This window comes from Mustelus asterias, unplaced genomic scaffold (genome assembly GCF_964213995.1).
Source record: "Mustelus asterias unplaced genomic scaffold, sMusAst1.hap1.1 HAP1_SCAFFOLD_361, whole genome shotgun sequence".
In the NCBI taxonomy this organism is placed as follows: domain Eukaryota; kingdom Metazoa; phylum Chordata; class Chondrichthyes; order Carcharhiniformes; family Triakidae; genus Mustelus; species Mustelus asterias.
Window position 1 is genome coordinate 133,433 of NW_027590320.1, and position 27,068 is coordinate 160,500.

Below are 27,068 nucleotides of genomic sequence, written 5' to 3' on the forward strand. Positions count from 1 at the left end.
GGGGCCGTGTGAGAGTGCGGGGGTGTGTGAGAGTGCGGGGAGTGTGTGTGAGTGCGGGAGTGTGTGTGAGTGCGGGGCCGTGTGAGAGTGCGGGGCCGTGTGAGAGTGCGGGGGTGTGTGAGAGTGCGGGGGTGTGTGAGAGTGCGGGGGTGTGTGAGAGTGCGGGGGTGTGTGAGAGTGCGGGGCCGTGTGAGAGTGCGGGGCCGTGTGAGAGTGCGGGGCCGTGTGAGAGTGCGGGGCCGTGTGAGAGTGCGGGGCCGTGTGTGAGTGCGGGGCCGTGTGAGAGTGCGGGGCCGTGTGAGAGTGCGGGGCCGTGTGAGAGTGCGGGGCCGTGTGAGAGTGCGGGGGTGTGTGAGAGTGCGGGGGTGTGTGAGAGTGCGGGGGTGTGTGAGAGTGCGGGGCCGTGTGTGAGTGCGGGGCCGTGTGTGAGTGCGGGGCCGTGTGTGAGTGCGGGGGGGGTGTGTGAGTGCGGGGCCGTGTGTGAGGGCGGGGCCGTGTGTGAGTGCGGGGGGGGTGTGTGAGTGCGGGGCCGTGTGTGAGTGCGGGGGGGGGTGTGTGAGTGCGGGGGGGGTGTGTGAGTGCGGGGCCGTGTGTGAGTGCGGGGGGGGGTGTGTGAGGGCGGGGCCGTGTGTGAGGGCGGGGCCGTGTGTGAGTGCGGGGGGGGTGTGTGAGGGCGGGGCCGTGTGTGAGGGCGGGGGCGGTGTGTGAGGGCGGGGGGGTGCGTGAGGGCGGGGGGGGGTGCGTGAGGGCGGGGGGGGTGCGTGAGGGCGGGGGGGGTGCGCGAGGGCGGGGGGGGTGCGCGAGGGCGGGGGGGGTGCGCGAGGGCGGGGGGGGTGCGCGAGGGCGGGGGGGGTGCGCGAGGGCGGGGGGGGTGCGCGAGGGCGGGGGGGGTGCGCGAGGGCGGGGGGGGTGCGCGAGGGCGGGGGGGGTGCGCGAGGGCGGGGGGGGTGCGCGAGGGCGGGGGGGGTGCGCGAGGGCGGGTGGGGTGCGCGAGGGCGGGGTGGGGTGCGCGAGGGCGGGGGGGGTGCGCGAGGGCGGGGGGGTGCGCGAGGGCGGGGGTGTGTGTGCGCGAGGGCGGGGGTGTGTGTGCGCGAGGGCGGGGGTGTGTGTGCGCGAGGGCGGGGGTGTGTGTGCGCGAGGGCGGGGGTGTGTGTGCGCGAGGGCGGGGGTGTGTGTGCGCGCGCGCGTGGGGGTGTGTGCGCGCGCGCGTGGGGGTGTGTGCGCGCGCGCGCGTGGGGGTGTGCGTGCGCGCGCGTGGGGGTGTGTGCGCGCGCGCGCGTGGGGGTGTGCGCGCGCGCGCGTGGGGGTGTGCGCGCGCGCGCGGGGGGGTGTGTGCGCGCGCGCGGGGGTGTGTGCGCGTGCGCGGGGGGTGTGTGCGCGCGCGCGCGGGGGTGTGTGCGCGCGCGGGGGGTGTGCGCGCGCGCGCGCGGGGGTGTGCGGGCGCGGGGGTGTGCGCGCGCGCAGGGGTGTATGTGTGTGGGGTATCCTCAGAGAACTGTAGCGTCCAACCAAAGGACTAGGTTCCAGCATTGCGTGAACATTCGTATTTCCTGTGCTACACCTGTGGCAAGAGTTTATTTTAGGGAGGTTTGTTTGGTTGGAACATTTCATATATTTGTTAAGGGGATACAATATCATGGTTTTTTTTCCTGTTTGTAATTGGTAAATGTTATTGCTAATTTTCTTACTATACATGTTCACTACATTCTTAAATAAACTTTGTTTGATAAAAGCTCTCCAGTTAGTTGAATCATACCTCAAGTGAAATATTTCATGCTCACCCTAGCCAAATTCAAATTCCAAAACTCATGATTCACTTCATAACATCCTTTGGAGTTTCTGACCTGAATTATAACAATTAGCCATGATAATGAATGGCAGAGCAGGGTCAAAATGCCGAATGGCCTCCTCCTGCTCCTACTTTCTCTGTTTCTATTCTCTCAGGCTCAGCAGTGTCAGCTATTTATACACATTCTGAATGTCTACAGTCAAGCTTTTACCAATGAAAACGTGAGAAATTGGTGTTGCTGATTTGCCAATTGAAGGATGGATTTCTTTACTCGGTAGGGATTAGTGTGGCATGGGTTGGGGTGGCGTGGCATGGGATGGGCCACTTTGGTTTCTAATGATATGGTAAGTGTTAGTATGGCAAGTTCTGGGTTGCAGTGATCTGGATTCATTGGCAAAGGTATAGAGCATAACATTAAAGATATAGGGCCCGATTTTACCAATCGGAGCCCAAGGGCGGAATCCGGGCGTAATATGGATCCGAGCTCAGAATCCTCTTTGATGTATCATCCTCTGTGGGGGGGTGGGGGGGGTGCTGCCACTCTGCGGCCGATCGGTGGCGGGGGGAGCAAAAGGATAGTAAGGGATAAAATTAGTCCTCTTGAAGATCAGAGTGGTCGGCTATGTATGGAACCAAAAGAAATGGGGGAGATATTAAATGGGTTTTTTGCATCCGTATTTACTAAGGAAACTGTCATGGAGTCTATGGAAATAAGGCAAACAAGTAGGGAGGTCATGGAACCTATACAGATTAAAGGGGAGGAGGTGCTCGCTGTCTTGAGGCAAATCAGAGGAGATAAATCCCCAGGACCGGACAGGGTATTCCCTCGTACCTTGAAGGAGACTAGTGCTGAACTTGCAGGGGCCCTGGCAGATATATTTAAAATGTCGGTATCCACGGGGGAGGTGCCAGACGATTGGAGGATAGCTCATGTTGTTCCGTTGTTTAAAAAAGGCTCAAAAAAGTAATGCGGGAAATTATAGGCCAGTAAGTTTGATGTCAGTAGTAGGTAAATTATTGGAAGGGGTACTAAGAGATAGGATCTACAAATATTTGGATAGACAGGGACTTATTAGGGAGAGTCAACATGGCTTTGTGCGTGGTAGGTCATGTTTAACCAATCTATTAGAGTTTTTCAAGGAGGTTACCAGGAAAGTGGATGAAGGGAAGGCAGTGGATGTTGTCTACATGGACTTCAGTAAGGCCTTTGACAAGGTCCCACATGGGAGGTTAGTCAGGAAGGTTCAGTCGCTGGGTATACATGGAGAGGTAGTAAATTGGATTAGACATTGGCTCAATGGAAGAAGCCAGAGAGTGGTAGTGGAGGATTGCTTCTCTGAGTGGAGGCCTGTGACTAGTGGTGTGCCACAGGGATCAGTGCTGGGTCCATTGTTTTTTTGTCATCTATATCAATGATCTGGATGATAATGTGGTAAATTAGGTCAGCAAGTTTGCTGATGATACAAAGGTTGGAGGTGTAGTGGACAGTGAGGAAGGTTTTCAAAGCTTGCAGAGGGATTTGGACCAACTAGAAAAATGGGCTGAAAAATGGCAGATGGAGTTTAATGCAGACAAGTGTGAGGTATTGTACTTTGGAAGGACAAACCAAGGTAGAACATACAAGGTAAATGGTAGGACACTGAAGAGTGCAGTAGAACAGAGGGATCTGGGAATACAGATACATAATTCCCTAAAAGTGGCATCACAGGTATATAGGGTCGTAAAGAGTGCTTTTGGTACATTCGCCTTTATAAATCCAAGTATTGCGTATAGGAGTTGGAATGTTATGGTGAGGTTGTATAAGACATTGGTGAGGCCGAATTTAGAGTATTGTGTGCAGTTTTGGTCACCTAGTTACAGGAAGGATGTAAATAAGGTTGAAAGGGTGCAGAGAAGGTTCACAAGGATGTTGCTGGGACTTGAGAAGCTGAGTTACAGAGAGAGATTGAATAGGTTAGGACTTTATTCCCTGGAGCGTAGAAGATTGAGGGGAGATTTGATAGAGGTGTATAAAATTATGATGGGTATAGATAGAGTGAATGCAAGCAGGCTTTTTCCACTGAGGCTAGGGGAGAAAAAAACTAGAGGACATGGGTTAACGGTGAGGGGGGAAAAGTTTAAAGGGAATATTAGGGGGGGCTTCTTCACACAGAGAGTGGTGGGAGTTTGGAATGAGCTGCCAGATGAGGTGGTGAATGCTTTTAACATTTAAGAAAAACTTGGACAGGTACATGGATGAGATGGGTGTGGAGGGATATGGTCCAAGTGCAGGTCAGTGGGACTAGGCACGAAAATGGTTCGGCACAGGCAAGAAGGGCCAAAAGGCCTGTTTCTGTGCTGTAATGTTCTATGGTTCTATGGAGGGGGCAGGGGGTTCCGCTGCCACTCTGTGGCCGATCGGTCACACCCTCCCACCTCCCACTCCCCACCTCCCACCCCCCACCCCCTCCACCCCCTCCACCCTCCACCCCCCAGAGGATGATGCGTCACACCCCCTTGCCTGAGGCTGCAACAGCGACTTCGGATTTTTATTCGGCAGGTCGATTAGAGCGCGGATCCGCATCGGACCAGAAGACGGTAAAGTGGGATTTGGCGGTAGAGTTGGGCGCGTGGTTCATTAAGTCGATTTAAATGCATGCAAATGCATTAAAATCGTCGGGCCGCCCAATTCGGGCGCGGGCCGGACCCGCGCCCAAATCGGGTGTCGGTAAAGCCGCGATCTGCTCGGAATCGGGTGCAGATCGCGGTATAGGCCCGACGCCCAACTTTACCGCGATTTCGTGCCTGAAAACGGGTGCCAAGTTTTGGTAAAATCGGGCCCATAATGTTGGAATGGTATAGAACACTGGTGAGGCCACAACTGGAGTATGTGAAGTTCTGGTCATCACATTACAGAAAGGATGTAATTGCTTTGGAGAGAGTGCAGAAGTGATTTACTCGAATGTTGGCCGGGTTGGAGAATTGTAGATATGAGGAGAGATTGGAGAGGTTGGGCTTGTTTTCCTTGGAACAGTGAAGGCTGAGGGGTGACATGATTGAGGAATATAAAATTATGAGGGGAAGAGATAGCGTTAGCAAGATGGAATTCTTTCACTTGGTGGAGAATTCTAGAACCAGGGACATAGATTGAAGCAAAGTGATGGAAGGATTAAGAGGACGTGAGGAAGAACCTTTTTACGCAGAGGGTGGTGGGTGTCTGCTTGAGTTGGTGGTGGAGGCAGAGATCCTAAACTATTTTAAAAAGTACCTGGACCTGCATCTTAAATGCTGTGAACTACTGGGCTATGGGCCGGGTGCGGAAATGTGGGATTAGAAAGGACACCTGGGTGTACTTGGGCTGGCATCGAGAAGATGGGCCAAGTGACCTCTTTCTGGTCTATAATTTTTCTATGGTTCGATGGTATGAGTTGGGATGGTATGGGATATTGGCTTTTGCCCATAAGCATCCAAGCTTATGAAATGTTCACTATTGTAACCCTAGATGGTTTATTCCAATGTAAAGTCATACTATTTGGTATGAAATAATTTCAGAGACCAACCACACAACTACTCAACCCATAATTGTTTGGTGTACAGCGATGACTCTTTGAAAAAGACTGATACTTTGACCATGTTAGCTATTTGGGAGCTCAAATTGACCAGCTAGTCAAGGCTAATCTTGTCATAAACCTGGCACAGAGTGAGTTTGCAACATGCCACTTAGTTGAGACACTCATAGGTCAAGGTCAAGTGTGTCCTTAAGGCCATATTTCATTTTATAATCGACTCCTATCCCAAGAACGAAGGGGATTTCACAATTCCTAGGTACTTGTGAGTTTTACAGGAAGTTTGTCCCTAGTTTCAGCACAATGGTCATCCTGTTGAGGAAAGTTGTGAGATTGGAAGGTCAGAGTCTTGAGAGGCTTTTGGAAAGTTAAAAGCTGATTTAATGAATACATCAGTTTTGGTGTGCCAGATTTTAGTGAGCCGTTAAGGTGGCTGTAACCACCCATGATTTAGGGGTACGAGGGCTGTAACTCCAAAATGATAAGGCTGGTTTGGAGTGGCCAGTTAGCTACTCCAGAGCTTGATAAGCATCAAAGAAACTGGACCATTTAGACCATTGTATCTCTCTTTAACAATTTGAAATGTACGTGACCAATTGTCCAGGAGAGATTAATCTACAACAATCATAATCCACTTGTATTCTTTAGAACAATAACCTCAGGCTATTTTTTTTTTGGAGTCACATTTGGGTGGTTTTGAATTATTATGAATTAAGCCTGATATAGAATGTTTAATTGTAAAATGTGACAAAGCAAAAATGCTAACTGCACAATATGTAATAAGGTAGTTGTTAAAGCCTTTATAATGTTAAAATGTGCTGCATTTTGAAAGGGTCATGAACAAATCCTTACTTCAGTAAGTCTTTTCCCTTTCATGAGGGAAGGCGATGATCTATGTGCTGGGAAAAGGTTTCATTTTCTTTGGTGCCATGTTCTTTCAAGCTCAAAGTGGGCTGGAGAAAGAGAGCGAATTGGTTTCCTGATTATGACATGAATAGATTCCAAAAAGTGCCCATGTTTACTAGGTTACTAGGAGTGTGAACATCTGAGATGCAAAAGGTAAATAGAAAGCTAATTACAGTGGGGTTAGGTCAGCCAGTGTTTCCTGATTGAATGTTCAGAACACACTGAGAATTCAGTTAAGAGGAAACGAGCACCATTTTCTCCAAATAGAACATTTTCTGTGTGACAGTCTTGGAACAGACCCTTGTGAAGAAGCAAATCTCAGAGACTGAGATTGAGATGTGTCTATTTCAATGCCAGGAGTATTGTGGGGAAGGCAGATGAGCTGAAGGCGTGGATAGACACATGGAAATATGACATTATAGCCATTAGTGAAACTTGGTTACAGGAGGGGCAGGACTGGCAGCTCAATGTTCCAGGGTTCCAATGTTTCAGGCGGGATAGAGGCAGAGGGATAAAAGGTGGGGGGGTGGCATTGTTGGTCAGGGAAAATGTTACAGCGGTACTCAGGCAGGATAGATTAGGGAGCTTGTCTACAGAGGCCCTATGGGTGGAGCTGAGAAACAGGAAAGGTATGACCACATTAATGGGCTTGTATTATAGACCACCCAATAGTCAGCGAGAATTGGAGGAGCAAATCAGCGGAGAGATAGCTGACAACTGCAAGAAACACAAAGTTGTGATAGTAGGGGATTTTAATTTTCCACATATAGATTGGGACTCGCATACTGTTAAAGGTTTAGACGGGGTAGAGTTTGTAAAATGTGTTCAGGAGAATTTTCTACATCAGTATATAGAGGTACCAACTAGAGAGGATGCGATATTGGATCTCCTATTGGGAAATGAGTTAGGGCAGGTGATGGATGTGAGTGTGAGGGAACACTTTGGATCCAGTGATCATAATGCCATTAGTTTCAACCTGATCGTGGATAAGGATAGATCTGGTCCTCGGGTTGAAGTTCTGAACTGGAAAAAGGCCAAATTTGATGAAATGAGAAGGGATGTGGGAAGTGTGGATTGGCACAGGCTGTTCTCTGGTAAGGATGTAAATGGAAAGTGGGAGGCCTTCAAAGGAGAAATTTTGAGAGTGCAGAGTTTGTATGTTCCTGTCAGGATTAAAGGCAAAGTAAATAGGAATAAGGAACCTTGGTTCTCGAGGGAGATTGTAACACTGATTAAGAGGAAGAGAGAGTTGTGTGAAATGTACAGGCAGCAAGGAACACATCAGATGCTCGAGGAGTATAAAAAGTGCAAGAACATAAGAACATAAGAAGCTACTTAAGAGGGAAATCAGGAGGGCTAAAAGAAGACATGAGGTTGCTTTGGCAGACAGAGTGAAGGAAAATCCAAAGAGCTTCTATAGGTATGTTAGGAGCAAAAGGATAGTGAGGGATAAAATTGGTCCTCTTGAAGACCAGAGTGGTACACTGTGTATGGAACCAAAAGAGATGGGGGAGATACTAAATGGTTTTTTTGCATCCGTATTGACTGAGGAAACGGGCATGGAGTCTACGGAAATAGGGCAAACTGGTAGGGAGGCCATGGAACCTTTACAGATTAAAGGGGAGGAGGTGCTCGCTGTCTTGAGGCAAATCAGAGTGGATAAATCCCCAGGACCGGACAGGGTATTCCCACGGACCTTGAGGGAAGCTAGTGTTGAACTTGCAGGGGCCCTGGCAGACATATTTAAAATGTCAGTATTCACGGGGGAGGTGCCGGATGATTGGAGGGTGGCTCATGTTGTTCCTTTGTTTAAAAAAGGTTCCAAAAGAAATCCGGGAAATTATCGGCCAGTAAGTTTGACATCGGTGGTGGGCAAGTTATTGGAAGGTGTGATAAGGGATAGGATCTACAAATATTTGGATAGACAGGGACTTATTAGGGAGAGTCAACATGGCTTTGTGCGTGGTAGGTCATGTTTGACCAATCTATTAGAGTTTTTCGAGGAGGTTACCAGGAAAGTGGATGAAGGGAAGGCGGTGGATGTTGTCTACCTGGATTTCAGCAAGGCCTTTGACAAGGTCCCTCATGGGAGGTTAGTTAGGAAGGTTCAGTCGCTGGGTATACATGGGGAGGTAGTAAATTGGATAAGACACTGGCTCAATGGAAGAAGCCAGAGAGTGGTTGTGGAGGATTGCTTCTCTGAGTGGAGGCCTGTGACTAGTGGTGTGCCGCAGGGATCGGTGTTGGGTCCATTGTTGTTTGTCATCTATATCAATGATCTGGATGATAATGTGGTAAATTGGATCAGCAAGTTTGCTGATGATACGAAGATTGGAGGTGTAGTGGACAGTGAGGAAGGTTTTCAAAGCTTGCAGAGGGATTTGGACCAACTAGAAAAATGGGCTGAAAAATGGCAAATGGAATTTAACGCAGACAAGTGTGAGATATTGCACTTTGGAAGGACAAACCAAAGAAGAACGTACAGGGTAAATGGTAGGACTCTGAAGAGTGCAGTTGAACAGAGGGATCTGGGAATACAGGTACAGAATTCCCTAAAAGTGACGTCACAGGTGGATAGGGTCGTAAAGAGTGCCTTTGGTACATTGGCCTTTATAAATCGGAGTATCGAGTATAAAAGTTGGAGTGTTATGGTAAGGTTATATAAGGCATTGGTGAGGCCGAATTTGGAGTATTGTGTACAGTTTTGGTCACCTAGTTACAGGAAGGATGTAAATAAGATTGAAAGAGTGCAGAGAAGGTTCACAAGGATGTTGCCGGGACTTGAGAAGCTGAGTTACAGAGAGAGATTGAATAGAAATCATAGAAACCCTACAGTGCGGAAGGAGGCCATTCGGCCCATCGAGTCTGCACCGACCACAATCCCACCCAGGCCCTACCCCCACATATTTACTTGCTAATCCCTCTAACCTACACATCTCAGGACTCTAAGGGACAATTTTTTTAACCTGGCCAATCAACCTAACCCGCACATCTTGGACTGTGGGAGGAAACCGGAGCACCCGGAGGAAACCCACGCAGACATGAGGAGAATGTGCAAACTCCACACAGACAGTGACCCGAGCCGGGAATCGAACCCGGGACCCTGGAGCTGTGAAGCAGCAGTGCTAACCACTGTGCTACCGTGCCGCCCCGAATAGGTTGGGACTTTATTCCCTGGAGCGTAGAAGATTGAGGGGAGATTTGATAGAGGTGTATCAGATTTTGATGGGTATAGATAGAGTGAATGCAAGCAGGCTTTTTTCGCTGAGGCTAGGGGAGAAAAAAACCAGAGGGCATGGGTTAAGGGTGAAAGGAGAAAAGTTTAAAGGGAATATTAGGGGGGGCTTCTTCACGCAGAGAGTGGTGGGAGTGTGGAATGAGCTGCCGGATAAAGTGGTAAATGCGGGGTCACTTTTAACATTTAAGAAAAACTTGGACGGGTTCATGGATGAGAGGGGTGTGGAGGGATATGGTCCAAGTGCAGGTCAGTGGGACTAGGCATAAAATGGTTCGGCACAGGCAAGAAGGGCCAAAAGGCCTGTTTCTGAGCTGTAATTTTCTATGGTTCTATGGTTCTACTGTATTACTCCATGTGTTACAGAAACAGAAAATAGGAACAATAACCTATTTGAGCCTGCTCTGCCATTCATTATGATCATGCATGATCATCCAACTCAGTAACTTATTCCTGCTTTCTCCCCCCATCATATCCTTTGATCCCTTTAACCCTCGAGAGAAATATCTAACTCCTTCTGAAAAATTTACAGGCTGGAATTCTTCAATGTCGTTGACCCCGCCACTGTGCCAGCAGGAACAGAGAATTTGGCACTCAGCCAAATCTCCATTTGCAGCAGGACTTGGGAATCCCAGCCTCAGATGAGGTCGGAGAATTTTGGCCACAATGTTTTGATCTCAGCTGCTTTCTGTGGTTATAGAATTTCACAGGCCCACTACTCTCTGGGTAAACAAATTTCTTCTCATCTCAGTCCTAACAGGTTTACCCCTTATCCTTAGACTGTGACCTCTGGTTCTGGACTCCTCCATCATCGGGAACATTCTTTGTGAATCTACCCTGTCTAACCCTGTTAGAACAACGAACAGGCTCTTCGGCCCTCCAAGCCCGTGCCAATCATGATGCCCTGAAATAAACTAAAAAAAAACCTTCTGCCCTTCCGGTCCGTATCCCTCTATTCCCTCCCTATTCATGTACCCATCCTGGTGCCTCTTAAATGTTGCTAATGTGCCTGCTTCCATCACCTCCTCCGGCACCCACCACTCTCTGCGTGAAAAACTTCCCCAGCACTTTTAAACTTTCCTCCTCTCACCTTGTAATTGACACTTTCACCCTGGGAAAAAGCCTCTGATTATCCACCTGTCTGTGCCTCTCATAATTTTTCAGACCTCTATCAGGTCTCCCCTCAGCCTCTGTCTTTCCAGTGAAAACAATCCTAGTTTATTCAACCTCTCCTGACAGCCAACACCCTCGAGACCAGGCAACATCCTGGTGAAAACCTCTCCCGCTTACTGTTAGCTCTCTCCCCCCCCCCCCCCCCCACCACTGATCACACACCCCCGAGATCAATCACCCCCACTCCCCTCCACTGTGTTTCAGAAGAATATTCTCATCGTCAGCCTGTAACTCCAGTCCAGACCCCCATTTCCTCTTTAAATCTCACTGACAGTAACACAGGCTCAGGGTGGGCAGCAGGCTGGTAGTGGGCCTCTGTTACACCTGCTCTTAGGCTGCCCTGCACATCAACATCACTGCAATCCCTGCAGTCAACCTCCTGCTGCTTTATAAACCCCCATTCTTGTTTTTGTACGGTTTGTGTAGCTGAGTAAAGCCGCAACACTGCAGAAAACAGCCGAGTATATCAACAAACTGCAGCAGGAACAAGCACAGGCACAAGAGGAGGTACAGAGGATCCGAGAAGAGATTGAGAGGATCAATGCTGCCATCAAGTAAGAGTTTTAGCAACTGCAGGAGCTTCATTCCTGAGCAGAAAGTCGAAACATTCATCACTCTCACACTGATCATAGAATCCTAGAAACCAAAAGAGAAAAAAAGACAAAAAATGCCGGAAAATCTCAGCAGGTCTGGCATCATCTGTAAGGAGGGAAAAGAGCTGACATTTCGAGTCCAAAACGGGCAGAAAGCATTCTGAAGGGAGAGGGTGAACAACTAGAGGCCAAGGTACATATTGGTACTAACAACATAGGCAGGAAGAGTGATGAGGTCCTGCAGCAGCAGGTTAGGGAGTTGGGTAGAAAGTTAAAAAGCAGGACCTCTAGGGTTGTAATCTCAGGATTTACTCCCTGTGCCATGTGCAAGTGAGGCTAGGAATAGGCAGATAGTGCAGCTCAACACGTGGCTAAACAGCTGGGGTAGGAGAGAGGGTTTCAGATATCCTGGGCAGGTGGGGCCTGTACAAGAAGGACGGGTTGCATCTAAACTGGAAGGGCATAAATATTCTGGCCGGGAGGTTTGCTCGTGTCACACAGGAGGATTTAAACTAGTTTGACAGGCAGGGGCGCTGGTGGGAACCAAAGCAGAGCTGAATTAGCTGAAGGGGAACCAGAGAGTAGGGCCAGAGAGAGAGCAGGCAGAGTGTGGTTGCTAATCAAAGAGTGTCTGGTGGACTGAAGTGCATTTGTTTCGATGCGAGAAGTGTAACAGTAAGGCAGATGAACTTAGAGCTTGGATTAGTACGAGGAACTATGATGTTGTTGCCATTACAGAGACTTGGTTAAGGGAAGGACAGGAATGGCAGCTTAACATTCCAGGATATAGATGTTTCAGGTGTGATAGAGGGGTATGTAAAAGGGGTGGGGGAGTTGCACTACTGGTTAAGGAGAATATCACAGCTGTACTCCGGGAGGACACCTCGGAGGGCTCATTCAGTGAGGCAATGTGGGTAGAGCTCAGGAATAGGAAGGGTATAGTCACAATGTTGGGGGTTTACTATAGGCCGCCCAACTGCCAGCAGGAGATAGAGGAACAGATATGTAGGCAGATTTTGGCAAGGTGTAAAAGAAACAGGTTGTTGTGATGGGGGATTTTAACTTCCCCTATATTGACTGGGACTCACTTAGTGCTAGGGGCGTGGATGGGGCAGAGTTTGTAAGAAGAATCCAGGAGGGCTTCTTGAAACAGTATGTAGATAGTCCAACTAGGGAAGGGGCCTGGACCTGGTATTGGGGAATGAGCCCGGCCAGGTGGTCGATGTTTCAGTAGGGGAGCAGTTCGGGAACAGTGACCACAATTCAGTAAGCTTTAAGGTACTGATGGATAAAGATAAGTGTAGTCCTCAAGTGAAGGTGCTAAATTGGGGGAAGGCTAATTACAACAATATTAGGCAGGAACTGAAGAATGTAGATGAAAGTAAGGAGGTGTGGGATAGAGGGAAAGTTGGCCGATTGGATAGGTAACTGGCTATCTGATCGAAGACAGAGGGTGGTGGTGGATGGAAAATTTTCGGACTGGAGGCAGGTTGCTAGCGGAGTGCCACAGGGATCAGTGCTTGGTCCTCTGCTCTTTGTGATTTTTATTAATGACTTAGAGGAGGGGGCTGAAGGGTGGATCAGTAAATTTGCTGATGACACCAAGATTGGTGGAGTTGTGGATGAGGTGGAGGGCTGTTGTAGGCTGCAAAGAGACATAGATGGGATGCAAAGCTGGGCTGAAAAATAGCAAATGGAGTTTAACCCTGATAAATGTGAGGTGATTCATTTTGGTAGGACTAATTTAAATGTGGATTACAGGGTCAAAGGTAGGGTTCTGAAGACTGTGGAGGAACAGAGAGATCTTGGGGTCCATATCCACAGATCTCTAAAGGTTGCCACTCAAGTGGATAGAGCTGTGAAGAAGGCCTGTAGTGTGTTAGCTTTTATTAACAGGGGGTTGGAGTTTAAGAGCCGTGGGGTTATGCTGCAACTGTACAGGACCTTGGTGAGACCACATTTGGAATATTGTGTGCAGTTCTGGTCACCTCACTATAAGAAGGATGTGGAAGCGCTGGAAAGAGTGCAGAGGAGATTTACCAGGATGCTGCCTGGTTTGGAGGGTAGGTCTTATGAGGAAAGATTGAGGGAGCTAGGGCTGTTCTCTCTGGAGCGGAGGAGTCTGAGGGGAGACTGAATAGAGGTTTATAAAATGATGAAGGGGATAGATAGAGTGAACGTTCAAAGACTATTTCCTCGGGTGGATGGAGCTATTACAAGGGGGCATAACTATAGGGTTCATGGTGGGAGATATAGGAAGGATATCAGAGGTAGGTTCTTTACGCAGAGAGTGGTTGGGGTGTGGAATGGACTGCCTGCAGTGATAGTGGAGTCAGACACTTTAGGAACATTTAAGCGGTTATTGGATAGGCACATGGAGCACACCAGGATGATAGGGAGTGGGATAGCTTGATCTTGGTTTCAGATAAAGCTCGGCACAACATCGTGGGCCGAAGGGCCTGTTCTGTGCTATACTGTTCTATGTTCTATGATTGGGGGCAGATGTTTGAGAGCAAATCCACATCTGGCATGTGGGAGGCTTTCAAGTGTAAGTTGATAGGGATTCAGGACCGGCACATTCCTGTAAGGGTGAAGGATAAGTGTGGCAAGTTTTGGGAACCTTGGATAATGAGAGATATTGTGAGCCTAGTCAAAGAGAGAAAGGAAGCATTTGTTAAAGCTAGGAGGCTGGGAACACACAAAGCAAGTGTGGAATACAAGGAAAGTAGAAAGAAACTTAAGCAAGGAGTAAGGAGGGCTAAAAGGGGTCACGAAAAAAACATTGGCCACAAAGCTTTTTATACATGTATAAAGAACAAGAGAGTAGCCAGGGAGAGGGTTGGCTGACTCGAGGACAGGGGAGGGAATCTATGCGTGGAGCCAGAGGAAATGGGAGAGGTATTAAAAGGGCGGCACGGTAGCACAGTGGTTAGCACTGCTGCTTCACAGCTCCAGGGTCCCGGGTTCGATTCCCGGCTCGGGTCACTGTCTGTGTGGAGTTTGCACATTCTCCTCGTGTCTGCGTGGGTTTCCTCCGGGTGCTCCGGTTTCCTCCCACAGTCCAAAGATGTGCGGGTTAGGTTGATTGGCCAGGTTAAAAAATTGCCCCTTAGAGTCCTGGGATGTGTAGGTTAGAGGGATTAGTGGGTAAAATATGTGGGGGTAGGGCCTGGGTGGGATTGTGGTCGGTGCAGACTCGATGGGCCGAATGGCCTCCTTCTGCACTGTAGGGTTTCTATGATTTCTATGATTTCTATGATTTCTATTAAATGAGTACTTTGCATCAGTATTCACCAAAGAGAAGGACTTGGTGGAAGATGAGTCTGGGAAAGGGTGTCGTGAAGGCGTGTGAAGATGTGTTCTCCAAGGCAGCCTTCACGACACACGACAGCGCAGAGTCGCTGAGCAGAAACTGATAGCCAAGTTCTGCACACATGAGGACGGCCTAAACCGGGATGTTGGGTTTATGTCACACTATCAGTAACCCCCACAGCTTGCCTCCTGGACTTGCAGAATCTCACTGGCTGTCCTGTCTGGAGACAATACACATCTCTTTAACCTGTGCTTAATGCTCCCTCCACTCACATTGTCTGTATCTTTAAGATCTGGCTGGCTGTAGAGATTCACATTCTAATCAGTATTCTGTAACTTGATTTTGTGTCTCTGTATGCCCTGTTTGAGAGCAGATATCCACTCCATCTGACGAAGGAGCAGCGCTCCGAAAGCTAATGGAATTTGCTACCAAATAAACCTGTTGGACTTTAATCTGGTGTTGTTAAAACTCTTACTGTACAGGGGAAATCCCAGAGGATTGGAGAATAGCCAATGTTGTTCCTTTGTTTAAGAAGGGTAGCAAGAACAATCCAGGTAATTACAGGTCGGTGAGCCTTACATCAGTGGTAGGGAAATTATTGGAGAGGATTCTTCGAGATAGGATTTATTCCCACTTGGAAATAAGCGGACGTATTAGCGAGAGGCAACATGGTTTTGTGAAGGGGAGGTCATGTTCACTAACTTGATCGAGTTTTTCGAGGAAGTGATGAAGATGATTGATGAGGGTAGGGCAGGGGATGTTGCCGATGTGGACTTCAGTAAGGCCTTTGACAAGGTTCCTCATGGCAGACTGGTGCAGAAGGTGATGTCGCGTGGGATCAGAGGTGAGCTGATAAGGTGGACACAAAACTGGCTCGGTCATAGAAGACACAGGGTAGCAATGGAAGGGTGCGTTTCTGAATAGACAGTTGTGACAAGTGGTGTTCCTCAGGGATCAGTACTGAAACCTTTGCTGTTTGTAATATGTATAAATGATTTGGAGGAAAATGTAACTGGTTTGATTAGTAAGTTTGCGGATGACACAAAGGTTGGTGGATTTGCGGATAGTGATGAGGATACAGCAGGCTATAGATCGGTTGGAGACTTGGACGGAGAGATGGCAGATGGAGTTTAATCCGGACAAATGTGAGGTAATGCATTTTGGAAGGTCTAATACAGATAGGAAATGTACAGTAAATGGCAGAATCCTTATCTGGGTATACAGGTACACAGGTTCCTGAAGGTGGCAACGCAGGTGGCGAAGGTAGTCAAGAAGGCATACGGCATGCTTGCCTTCATCAGCCAGGGCATTGAGTTTAAAAATTGGCAAGTCATGTTGATGCTTTATAGAACTTTAGTTAGAACGCACTTGGAATATAGTGTTCAATTCTGGTCGCCACACTACCAGAAGGATGTGGAGGCTTTGGAGAGGGTACAGAAAAGATTTACCAGGATGTTACTTGGTATGGAGGGCATTAGCTATGAGGAGAGGTTGGAGAAACTTGGTTTGTTTTCACTGGAACGACGGAGGGTGAAGGGCGACCTGATCATCATAGAAATCATAGAAACCCTACAGTGCAGAAGGAGGCCATTCGGCCCATCGAGTCTGCACCGACCACAATCCCACCCAGGCCCTACCCCCACATATTTACTCGCTAATCCCACTAACCTACGCATCTCAGGACTCTAAGGGGCAATTTTTAACCTGGCCAATCAACCTAACCCGCACATCTTTGGACTTCATCAAAGATGACCCTTTGTCAAAGATAGAAGTCTACAAGATTATGAGGGGCATGGACAGAGTGGATAGTCAGAAGCTTTTTCCCAGGGTGGAAGAGTCAATTACTAGGGGCGTAGGTTTAGGATGCGAGGGGCGAGGTTTAAAAGAGATGTATGAGGCAAGTTTTTTTACACAGAGGGTGGTGGGTGCCTGGAACTCGCTGCCGGAGGAGGTAGTGGAAGCGGATACGATAATGACTTTTAAGGGGAGTCTGGGTAAATACATGAATAGGATGGGAATAGAGGGATATGGTCCCTGGAAGAGTAGGGGGTTTTAGTTCAGACGGGCAGCATGGTCGGTGCAGGCTTGGAGGGCTGAAGGGCCTGTTCCTGTGTTGTAATAAAGGGTCATCTGGACTCGAAACATCAGCTCTTTTTTCTCCTTACAGATGCTGCCAGATCTGCTGAGATTTTCCAGCGTTTTTTCTCTTTTGATTTAAGATTCCAGCATCCGCAGTAATTTGCTTCTATAGAATCATAGAATCCTTACAGTGCAGAAGGGGGCCATTCAGCCCATCGAGTCTGCACTGACTCTCCGAAAGAACATCTTAACCAGAAATCTCCCCCACCACCACCCTATCCCTATATCCCAGCACATTTCCCATGGCTAATCACCTAACCTGCACATCCTTGGACTGTGGGAGGAACCGGAGAACCCGGGGGAAACCCATGCAGACACGGGGAGACTGTGCAGACTCCACACAGACAGTGACCCAAGGCCGGAATCGAAGCAGGGTCCCTGACGCTGTGAAGCAGCAGTGCTAACCACTGTGCCACCCTGTCATTCGGGGACAGTGTTACGGGTAATGTATTAGCATGGATAGAGGATTGGTTGACTAACAGAAAGCTAAGAGTGGGGGTAAATGGGTGTTTTTCTGGTTAGCGATCAGTGACTAGTGGTGTGCCTCAGGGACCAGTGTTGGGACTGCAATTGTTAATGATTTACATAGATGATTTGGAGTTGGGGACCAAGTGTAGTGTTTCAAAATTCGCAGATGACACTAAGATGGGTGGAAGAGCAAACTGTGCAGAGGACGCTGAAAGTCTGCAAAGGGATATAGATAGTTTAAGTGAGTGGGCGAGGGTCTGGCAGATGGAGTACAATGTTGGTAAATGTGAGGTCATCCATTTTGGTTGGAATAACAGCAAAATGGACTATTATTTAAATGGTAAAAAATTGCAGCATGCTGCTGTGCAGAGGGACCTGGGTGTCCTTGTGCAGGAATCTCAAGGAGTTGGTTTGCAGGTGCAGCAGGTAATTAAGAAGGCAAATGGAATTTTGTCCTTCATTGCTAGAGGGATGGAGTTTAAAAACAGTGAGATTATGTTGCAGCTGTATAAGGTGCTGGTGAGGCCACACCTGGAGTACTGTGTACAGTTTTGGTCTCCTTACTTGAGAAAGGATATACTGGCACTGGAGGGGGTGCAGAGGAGATTCACTAGGTTGATTCCGGAGTTGAGAGGGTTGGCTTGTGGGGAGAGACTGAGCAGACTGGGGCTATTCTCTTTGGAATTCAGAAGAATGAGGGGAGATCTTACAGAAACATATAAGATTATGAAGGGAATAGATAAGATAGAAGCAGGGAAGTTGTTTCCACTGGCGGGTGAAACTAGAACTCGGGGGTATAGCCTCAAAATAAGGGGAAGCAGATTTAGGACTGAGTTGAGGAGGAACGTCTTCACACAAAGGGTTGTGAATCTGTGGAATTCCCTGCCCAGTGAAGCAGTTGAGGCTACCTCATTGAATGTTTTTAAGGCAAGGATAGATAAATTTTTGAACAGTAAAGAAATTAACGGTTATGGTGAGCGGGCAGGTAAATGGAGCTGAGTCCACAAAAAGATCAGCCATGATCTTATTGAATGGCGGAGCAGGCTCGAGGGGCTAGATGGCCTACTCCTGCTCCTAGTTCTTATGTTCTTATTTAGTGTTGGAATTATTATTGAGTTTCCAACCTTCACCTTTTGGCAGCCATTCTCCGCTGCCATGTCCAGAAAGCCAGCTGGTGAAGGATAGGACAGGAGCTAATCTTTGTCAATATTAATGAAGATTTCATATAGAATGGCACAAAGAACAAAAGAACAAAGAACAGTACAGCACAGGAAACAGGTCCTTCGGCCCTCCAAGCCTGTGCCGCTCTTTGGTCCAACTAGATCAATCATTTGTATCCCTCCATTCCCAGGCTGCTCATGTGACTATCCAGGTAAGTCTTAAACGATGTCAGCGTGCCTGCCTCCACCACCCTACTTGGCAGCGCATTCCAGGCCCCCACCACCCTCTGTGTAAAAAACATCCCTCTAATATCTGAGTTATACTTCGCCCCTCTCACCTTGAGCCCGTGACCCCTCGTGATCATCACTTCTGATCTGGGAAAAAGCTTCCCACTGTTCACCCTATCTATCCCCTTCATAATCTTGTACACCTCTATTAGATCTCCCCTCATTCTCTGTCTTTCCAGGGAGAACAACCCCAGTTTACCCAATCTCTCCTCATAGCTAAGACCCTCCATACCAGGCAACATCCTGGTAAACCTTCTCTGCACTCTCTCTAACACCTCCACGTCCTTCTGGTAGTGCGGCGACCAGAACTGGACGCAGTACTCCAAATGCGGCCTAACCAGCGTTCTTTACAGCTGCATCATCAGACTCCAGCTTTTATACTCTATGCCCCGTCCTATAAAGGCAAGCATACCATATGCCTTCTTCACCACCTTCTCCACCTGTGCTGCCACCTTCAAGCACATTCTGACAATATCTCGATGGTTAGCACTGCAGCCTCACAGCGCCAGGGACCTGGGTTCGATTTCCGGCTTCGGTCACTGTATGTGTGGAGTTTGCACATTCTCCCCGTGTCTGCATGGGTTTCCTCCAGATGCTCTGGTTTCCTCCCATAGTCCGAAAGATGTACTGGTTCGGTGCATTGGCCATGCTAAATTCTCCCTCAGTGTACCAAAACAGGTACTGGGGTATGGCGACTCAGGGATTTTCACAGTAACTTCACTGCAGTGTTAATGTAAGCCTATTTGTGACACTAATAAATAAACTTTAACTTTATCTTTATTCAAGAAGGAAGGGAGACAGAAAGCAGGAACCTATAGATCAGTTAGCCTAACCTCTTTGTGTTGGCAAGCTGTAACCAGCAGAGTGCCACAGCGATCAGTGCTGGGGCCTCAACTGTTTACAATCGATATCAATGACTTGATGACAATAATATGTAAGGGAATCCCCAATTAACTCCCACCATCAAAATAGAAATAAACATATACAATATAGAATTAGCACCCAGTACAGGATGTCAGATACCTGGGGGGTTGGGAGAGATGATTGTGAAGTAGAGATGAGGATGTTGGGGATTTCAGTGTACAGAGAGATGGGATATTGGGGATTTCAGTGTACAGGGAGATGGGATATTGGGGATTTCAATGTACAGAGAGATGGGATATTGGGGATTTCAATGTACAGAGAGATGGGATATTGGGGATTTCAGTGTACAGAGAGATGGGATATTGGGGATTTCAGTATACAGGGAGATGGGATATTGGGGATTTCAATGTACAGATAGATGGGATACTGGGGATTTCAGTGTACAGACAGATGGGATACTGGGGATTTCAGTGTACAGACAGATGCGACATTGGGGATTTCAGCGTGCAGAGAGATGGGATATTGGGGATTTCAGTGTACAGAGAGATGGGATATTGGGGATTTCAGTGTACAGGGAGATGGGATATTGGGAATTTCAATGTACAGACAGATGGGATACTGGGGATTTCAGTGTACAGACAGATGCGATACTGGGGATTTCAGTGTACAGAGAGATGGGAAATTGGGGATTTCAGTGTACAGAGAGATGGGATATTGGGGATTTCAGTGTACAGAGAGATGGGATATTGGGGATTTCAGTGTACAGAGAGATGGGATATTGGGGATTTCAGTGTACAGGGAGGTGGGATATTGGGGATTTCAGTGTACAGGGAGGTGGGATATTGGGGATTTCAGTGTACAGAGAGATGGGATTTTGGGGATTTCAGTGTACAGGGAGATGTGATATTGGGGATTTCAGTATACAGAGAGATGGGATATTGGGGATTTCAGTGTACAGAGAGATGGGATATTGGGGATTTCAGTGTACAGAGAGATGCGATATTGGGGATTTCAGTGTACACAGAGATGGGATATTGGGGATTTCAGTGTACAGGGAGGTGGGATATTGGGGATTTCAGTGTACAGAGAGATGGGATTTTGGGGATTTCAGTGTACAGGGAGATGTGATATTGGGGATTTCAGTATACAGAGAGATGGGATATTGGGGATTTCAGTGTACAGAGAGATGGGATATTGGGGATTTCAGTGTACAGAGAGATGCGATATTGGGGATTTCAGTGTACAGAGAGATGGGATATTGGGGATTTCAGTGTACAGAGAGATGAGGATGTTGGGGATTTCAGTGTACAGGGAGATGGGATATTGGGGATTTCAGTGTACAGAGAGATGGGATATTGGAGATTTCAGTGTACAGAGAGATGGGATATTGGAGATTTCAGTGTACAGAGAGATGGAATATTGGGGATTTCAGTGTACAGGGGATATAGATATCATAGAATCATAGATCATAGAAACCCTACAGTGCAGAAGGAGGCCATTCGGCCCATCGAGTCTGCACCGACCACAATCCCACCCAGGCCCCACCCCCACATATTTACCCGCTAATCCCTCTAACCTACACATCTCAGGACTCTAAGGGGCAATTTCTAACCTGGCCAATCAACTTAACCCGCACATCTTTGGACTGTGGGAGGAAACCGGAGCACCCGGAGGAAACCCACGCAGACACGAGGAGAATGTGCAAACTCCACACAGACAGTGACCCAAGCTGGGAATCGAACCCCGATCGCTGGAGCTGTGAAGCAGCAGCGCTAACCACTGTGCTACCGTGCCGCCCAGTGTACAGGGAGATAGGATATTGGGGATTTCAATGTACAGGGAGATGGGATATTGGGGATTTGTGTACAGAGAGATGGGATATTGGAGATTTCAGTGTACAGAGAGATGGGATATTGGGGATTTCAGAGTACAGAGAGGTGGGATATTGGGGATTTCAGTGTACAGAGAGATGGGATATTGGGGGTTTCAATGTACAGAGAGATGGGATATTGGGGATTTCAGTGTACAGAGAGATGGGATATTGGGGATTTCAGTGTACAGAGAGATGGGATATTGGAGATTTCAGTGTACAGGGAGATGGGATATTGGGGATTTGTGTACAGAGAGATGGGATATTGGGGATTTCAGAGTACAGAGAGGTGGGATATTGGGGATTTCAGTGTACAGAGAGATGGGATATTGGGGATTTCAATGTACAGAGAGATGGGATATTGGGGATTTCAGTGTACAGAGAGATGGGAATATTGGGGATTTCAGTGTACAGGGAGATGTGGATATTGGGGATTTCAGTGTACAGGGAGATGGGATATTGGGGATTTTAGTGTACAGGGTACGTAGATATTGGGGATTTCAGTGTACAGAGATGGGATATTGGGGATTTGTGTACAGAGAGATGGGATATTGGGGATTTGTGTACAGAGAGATGGGATATTGGAGATTTCAGTGTACAGAGAGATGGGATATTGGGGATTTCAATGTACAGAGAGATGGGATATTGGGGAATTCAGTGTACAGAGAGATGAGATATTGGGGATTTCAGTGTACAGAGAGATGGGATATTGGGGATTTGTGTACAGAGAGATGGGAATATTGGGGATTTCAGCGTACAGGGAGATGTGGATATTGTGAATTTTACTGTGTAAGAAACAAAGAAACTTACAGCACAGGAACAGGCCCTTCAGCCCTCCAAGCCTGCACCGACCGTGCTCCCCGACTGAACTAAAATCCCTTATCCTTCCGGGGAACATATCCCTCTATTCCCATCCTATTCATATGCACAGGGTTTAGTTGAATGGACTCTTTCAAAGGAGCTGTTATTTTCTCCATGTCTGTTCTCATCAATCAAGTGAAGCGAAGCTGATGTTTTATTTTCTGGTTTGCAGCATCTCTCAGCAGCAACTCCCTGTCACAGGAGTGCCAATCACTCAGCATTGCTCCAGACACATTAGGGGGATGTTCGATGAGTATGTTCGAGTCCGGACACAATACAACTGGAAATTTTGGATTGTATCTTTTTATTATCTCCTTAATCACCATTTCCATGTGAATCAGCTGTGACTAAAATGATGTCAATGAAATAGCTGCTTTCACAGAGTGGTTTGGCACATTGATTACACATTCCCCACCATGTTGTCTCAGTTGCAGTTAAAACTTTACTTGAGTTTACAACAACTTTCTATGGCGGATGACAGACAATCAGAGTTTGTTCATTGCCTAGGACAAGAGGAACCATTGGTTAGAGACACGGGATGGACAAGCAGAAGCTTTGGATTGGTTTCTGTTTGAATAAGTATTTCCCAACCAATAGCCATTAGCTGACGAGACATTGCTGATTACATTCGTTAAAGAAAGCAGTTTCTCATTGGCTGATGATTCAGGAATTAGGAGACACAAAGGTAAGGACTTGGGAAAGCGATAAGAGATCGTGAGGATGAACTTTCAGACACAACAAGTTCTAATGACCTTGAACTCTCAGTCTATGAGAATAGTGGAAGGACCAATGATTTCAAAAGGAAATTGATGGACATTTGAAGGAAATAAACCTTCAGGACTCTGGGGATAGAGTAGCGGGATGGGACTGGCTGAATTGTGGTGCAGAGTGCCAGCATGGATGCAATGGGCTGAATGGTTGTCTCCTGTGCTATAATGACTCTATGGGCCCAATTTTCAGTGTGGGATCAGAACTCAACACCCATTGTGTTCTGGGTCCTGATCTTGCGGCCAATCTACATTATAATTGTGACATGATTTTTTTAAAATGCAAATAGTTTAATTTGCCAGGAATGTAATGTCCAATTGGTGACAGAGAATGCCTCCAGGATGCAGGAATTGCCTGCTGGTGCCATCAGCAAAGTCAGATGGCAGCCATGATGGATGCTGCTGCCTTATCGCTGAATGGAGGGGCCAGGAGCTGGTAAATGATGGAAGTCAGCCGTTCAAACAGAATTAAGGTGCAACACTAGATTTGGCACTGGTTATACCATCAAATAAAAATAAAGGTTTCAAATATCCCTGTGTGACCCTGACAACTAAACATTAGCATGCACCAGACTGCTCAGGTTTTTCTGAAATATAGATTGAAAATCATGTTTCAGATCACATTTGCCCCTTAACATTCTCCTTCAGGAGTTTAATGCTGAGTTGTCCATTGCATTCCCTCTGAGTGTTTGGAAAATTTTCCAACTGTTCTGGAGGCATCAGGATGTTAAAACAATCTGATGGAAAATGATATTCAAAGCCCATCGCCATTGACAGGTATCAGTTATTCTACATATAATCCATCCCGAACCCCTCGATTAGAATCCAGTCTATTACTCACTCCCGGATATCTGTTGTTCTATTTATAAACCACCCCGAGCCCCTCGATTAGATTCTAGTCTCTAACTCACTTCCAGGTTTCTGTTATTCTATAAATAAACCACCTGGACTCCTCAATTAGAATCCAGTCTGTAGCTCACTCCAGGTATCTGTCATTGTATATGTAACCCCCTCCCCGCCCCCCCAAACTCCTCAATTAGATTCCAGTCTGTAACTCGCTTCTGGATATCTGTTCTATTTATAAAGCACCCCGAACTCCTCAATTAGATTCCAGTCTGTAACTCACGCCAGCTATCTCTTAATCGATATATAAACCCTCTGGACCCCTCGATTAGATTCCAGCCTGTAACTCACTTCCGGGATCTATTATTCTATATATATTATATATATATATAAAATATAAACCACCCCGAAATCAGATCAGCCATGATTTTATTGAATGGTGCAGCAGCTCTAGGGACTGAGTGGCCTCCTCCTGTCCCTAGTTCCTATGTTTATACATATTAAACTAATTTGATGTAGAATCCAATGAGATTGTTCAATGTTGTTCACTGCTCTCTTGCATTGTCCTTAACAGATATTCCATAGTTCAGCATCATTATCCGCCCGCTTTTTGAATCATTTAATAGGATGGTTTCCACTGGCAGTGTGGATGATCTGTTTCAATCCACCCTAACCTGGCTGGACCAGCACTGCTACCTCCCTGCACTGCGACTCAGTACGTACCTGCCACATTCACAATGCAATAAAATAAGCAAAATACTGCAGATGCTGGAATCAGAAATAAGAAGAGGACACTGGAAAAACCCAGCAGGTCTGGCAGCATCTATTAGGAGAGAAAGCAGAGTTAATGTTTTTTTTAAAGCCCTCAGACTCTTTGTCAGAACTGAAGGGAAGGAGAATGTGTTGGAGCTGTAAGAGATTACAACAAAAAAGTAGCAACGTTGAGAACAAAAAACAGAGAGCTGTGTCTGTGCCGCACTGAGGCAATGCTTGTACGGGATATTTAAAAAAGGGGGTTTAAGTCGGAGGAGAAAGGTCACAATCTAAAAGTTGCCAAACTCAATGTCAAGTCATGATGTGGGTAACATACTGAATCTAAAGAAGAGATGCGGCTCCTCCAGCTTTCACCGAGCTTCACTGGAGCATTGCAGGTGCCCCAGGACGGAAAAGTGGGCATGAGAACAAGGTGCTGAATTAAAATGGCACACAACAGGAATGTTGGGGTCATGATTGTGGACTGAGCGAAGGTGTTCCACAAAGTGGTCATTCATTCTGTGTTTAGTCTCTCCAATGCAGAGGAGACAGCATTGAGAGCAGCAAACACAATAAATCACATTGAAGAAGGTGCAAGTGAAACGCTGCTTCACCTGAAAAGAATACTTGGACTTTAAATGTTGAGGAGGGAAGAGGTAAAGGGGCAGATAATCATAGAAACCCTACAGTGCAGAAGGAGGCCATTCAGCCCATCGAATCTGCACCGACCACAATCCCACCCAGGCCCTACCCCCACATATTTACCCGCTAATCCCTACCCCCACATATTTACCCGCTAATCCCTCTAACCCACGCATCTCAGGAATCTAAGGGGCAATTTTTAACCTGGCCAATCAACCTAACCCGCACATCTTTGGACTGTGGGAGGAAACCGGAGCACCCGGAGGAAACCTACACAGACACGAGGAGAATGTGCAAACTCCACACAGACAGTGACCCAAGCCGGGAATTGAACCCAGGTCCCTGGAGCTGTGAAGCAGCAGTGCTAACCACTGTGCTACCGTGCCGCCCACATTGAGATGTTGCACCTCTTGCGATTACATTGAAAGGTGCCGTGGGAAGAGACTGTAGAGTTAGGCATGATGGAGGAGTGGACCAGGCTGTCACAAAAGGAGTGGTCCCTGTGGAATACTGATGGGGGAGGGTGGGTGGTGGGGAATGTAGCATTGTGCTGGAGTTGGCAGAAATGACAGAGGATGACCCTTTGAATGCAGACGTTAGTGGGTTGTAAAGTGAGGGCAGGGGGACACTAGCATGGTCTGGGAGGGAGGGGAAGGCGTGAGGGCATAGATGCGGGAGATGGGTTGGACACAGTGAGTTCCCTGTTAACCACAGACGTGGGTAAGCTTCAGTGAAGGAAAAGAGTGCACATGTTAGAAGGTGACATCAGAACAGATGTGACGGGTGGAGACAGGAAGCCACTCCCAGACTTTTCCCCAAACTCTGCAAATGTTTTCTTTTTAGATAATTGAATTCTCTTTTGATTCCACCACACTTCCAGGCAGTGCATTCCAGACCCCAACCACTCGCTGTGTGAAAAAGTTTTTTCTCACATCACAGTTGCTGCTTTTACAAAAATCATTTTCAATCTGAGCTCTCTCTTTCTTGATCCTTTTGTGAATGGGAACAGTTTCTTCCTATCTACTCTGTCTCAGCTCCTTCATGATTTTGAACATTCTGAAAGGGAAGGGCAAACAAACAGAGGTTGTGGTACATATTGGTACGAACAAGATAGGTAGAGTAAGGAATGAGACCCTGCAGACAGAATTTAGGGAACTAGGGAGTAGATTAAAAAACAGGACCCAGAAAGTAGTAATCTCTGGATTACTTCCGGTGCTACGTGCTAGTGAGTTTAGAAATAGGAGAATGGTCCAGATGAATGTATGGCTAAGATGGTGGAGGAAGGAGGGCTTTAGATTCCTGGGACACTGGGACCGTGTTTGGGGATGGTGGGACCTGTACAAGGCGGACGGGTTGCACCTGAACTGAAATGGACCAGCATCCTTGCAAGATTTGCTCGTGCTGTTGGGGTGCGTTTAGACTAACTTGGCAGGGGAGCGGGATCCTGAGATAAGGTTCAATGCCGGGGGGGGGGGGGGGGGGAGGGGGGAGATGCACAGCCAAAAATAGAAGCGAAAGAAAGTAACTCAGGAAGGTATAGAGGTTATAGGCCAGTTAAGGTATAAAGGAGTTTGGCAAAATTGGATGGTATTTAAATGCAGGAAGTTTGACGAACAAGGCAGATGAGTTGAGGCACAAATTGAAACATGGGGATATGATGTCATTGCTGTCTCGATGAGACATATTTGAGAGAGGAGCAGGACTGGCAGCTCAATATTCCAGGATGTAGGATCTTCAGATGAGACAGGGAAGGAGCTAAAAGAGGAGTGGGTGTGGCGATTTGGATCAGGAAATCAATTACAGCTTTAAGGAGAGTCAACATCTTAGAAGGCTCTTCAAACGAAGCCATATGGGTAAAA

At 47.5% G+C, this 27,068-nt stretch overlaps 1 protein-coding gene across 1 annotated transcript in view; it reads left to right on the forward strand.

Annotated features, from left to right (window-relative positions):
- The window catches only part of LOC144486478 (carbohydrate-responsive element-binding protein-like), a gene marked incomplete at its 5' end in the record, with an annotated part of 161,082 nt that overhangs the window by 132,681 nt on the left and 1,333 nt on the right, over positions 1-27,068 (forward strand). Inside the window, 3 exons of the mRNA XM_078204521.1 lie at positions 11,075-11,202; positions 22,377-22,500; positions 24,400-24,529. Of these exons, the coding sequence (XP_078060647.1) occupies positions 11,075-11,202; positions 22,377-22,500; positions 24,400-24,529 (382 nt within the window). The remainder of the gene's footprint in view (positions 1-11,074; positions 11,203-22,376; positions 22,501-24,399; positions 24,530-27,068) is intronic.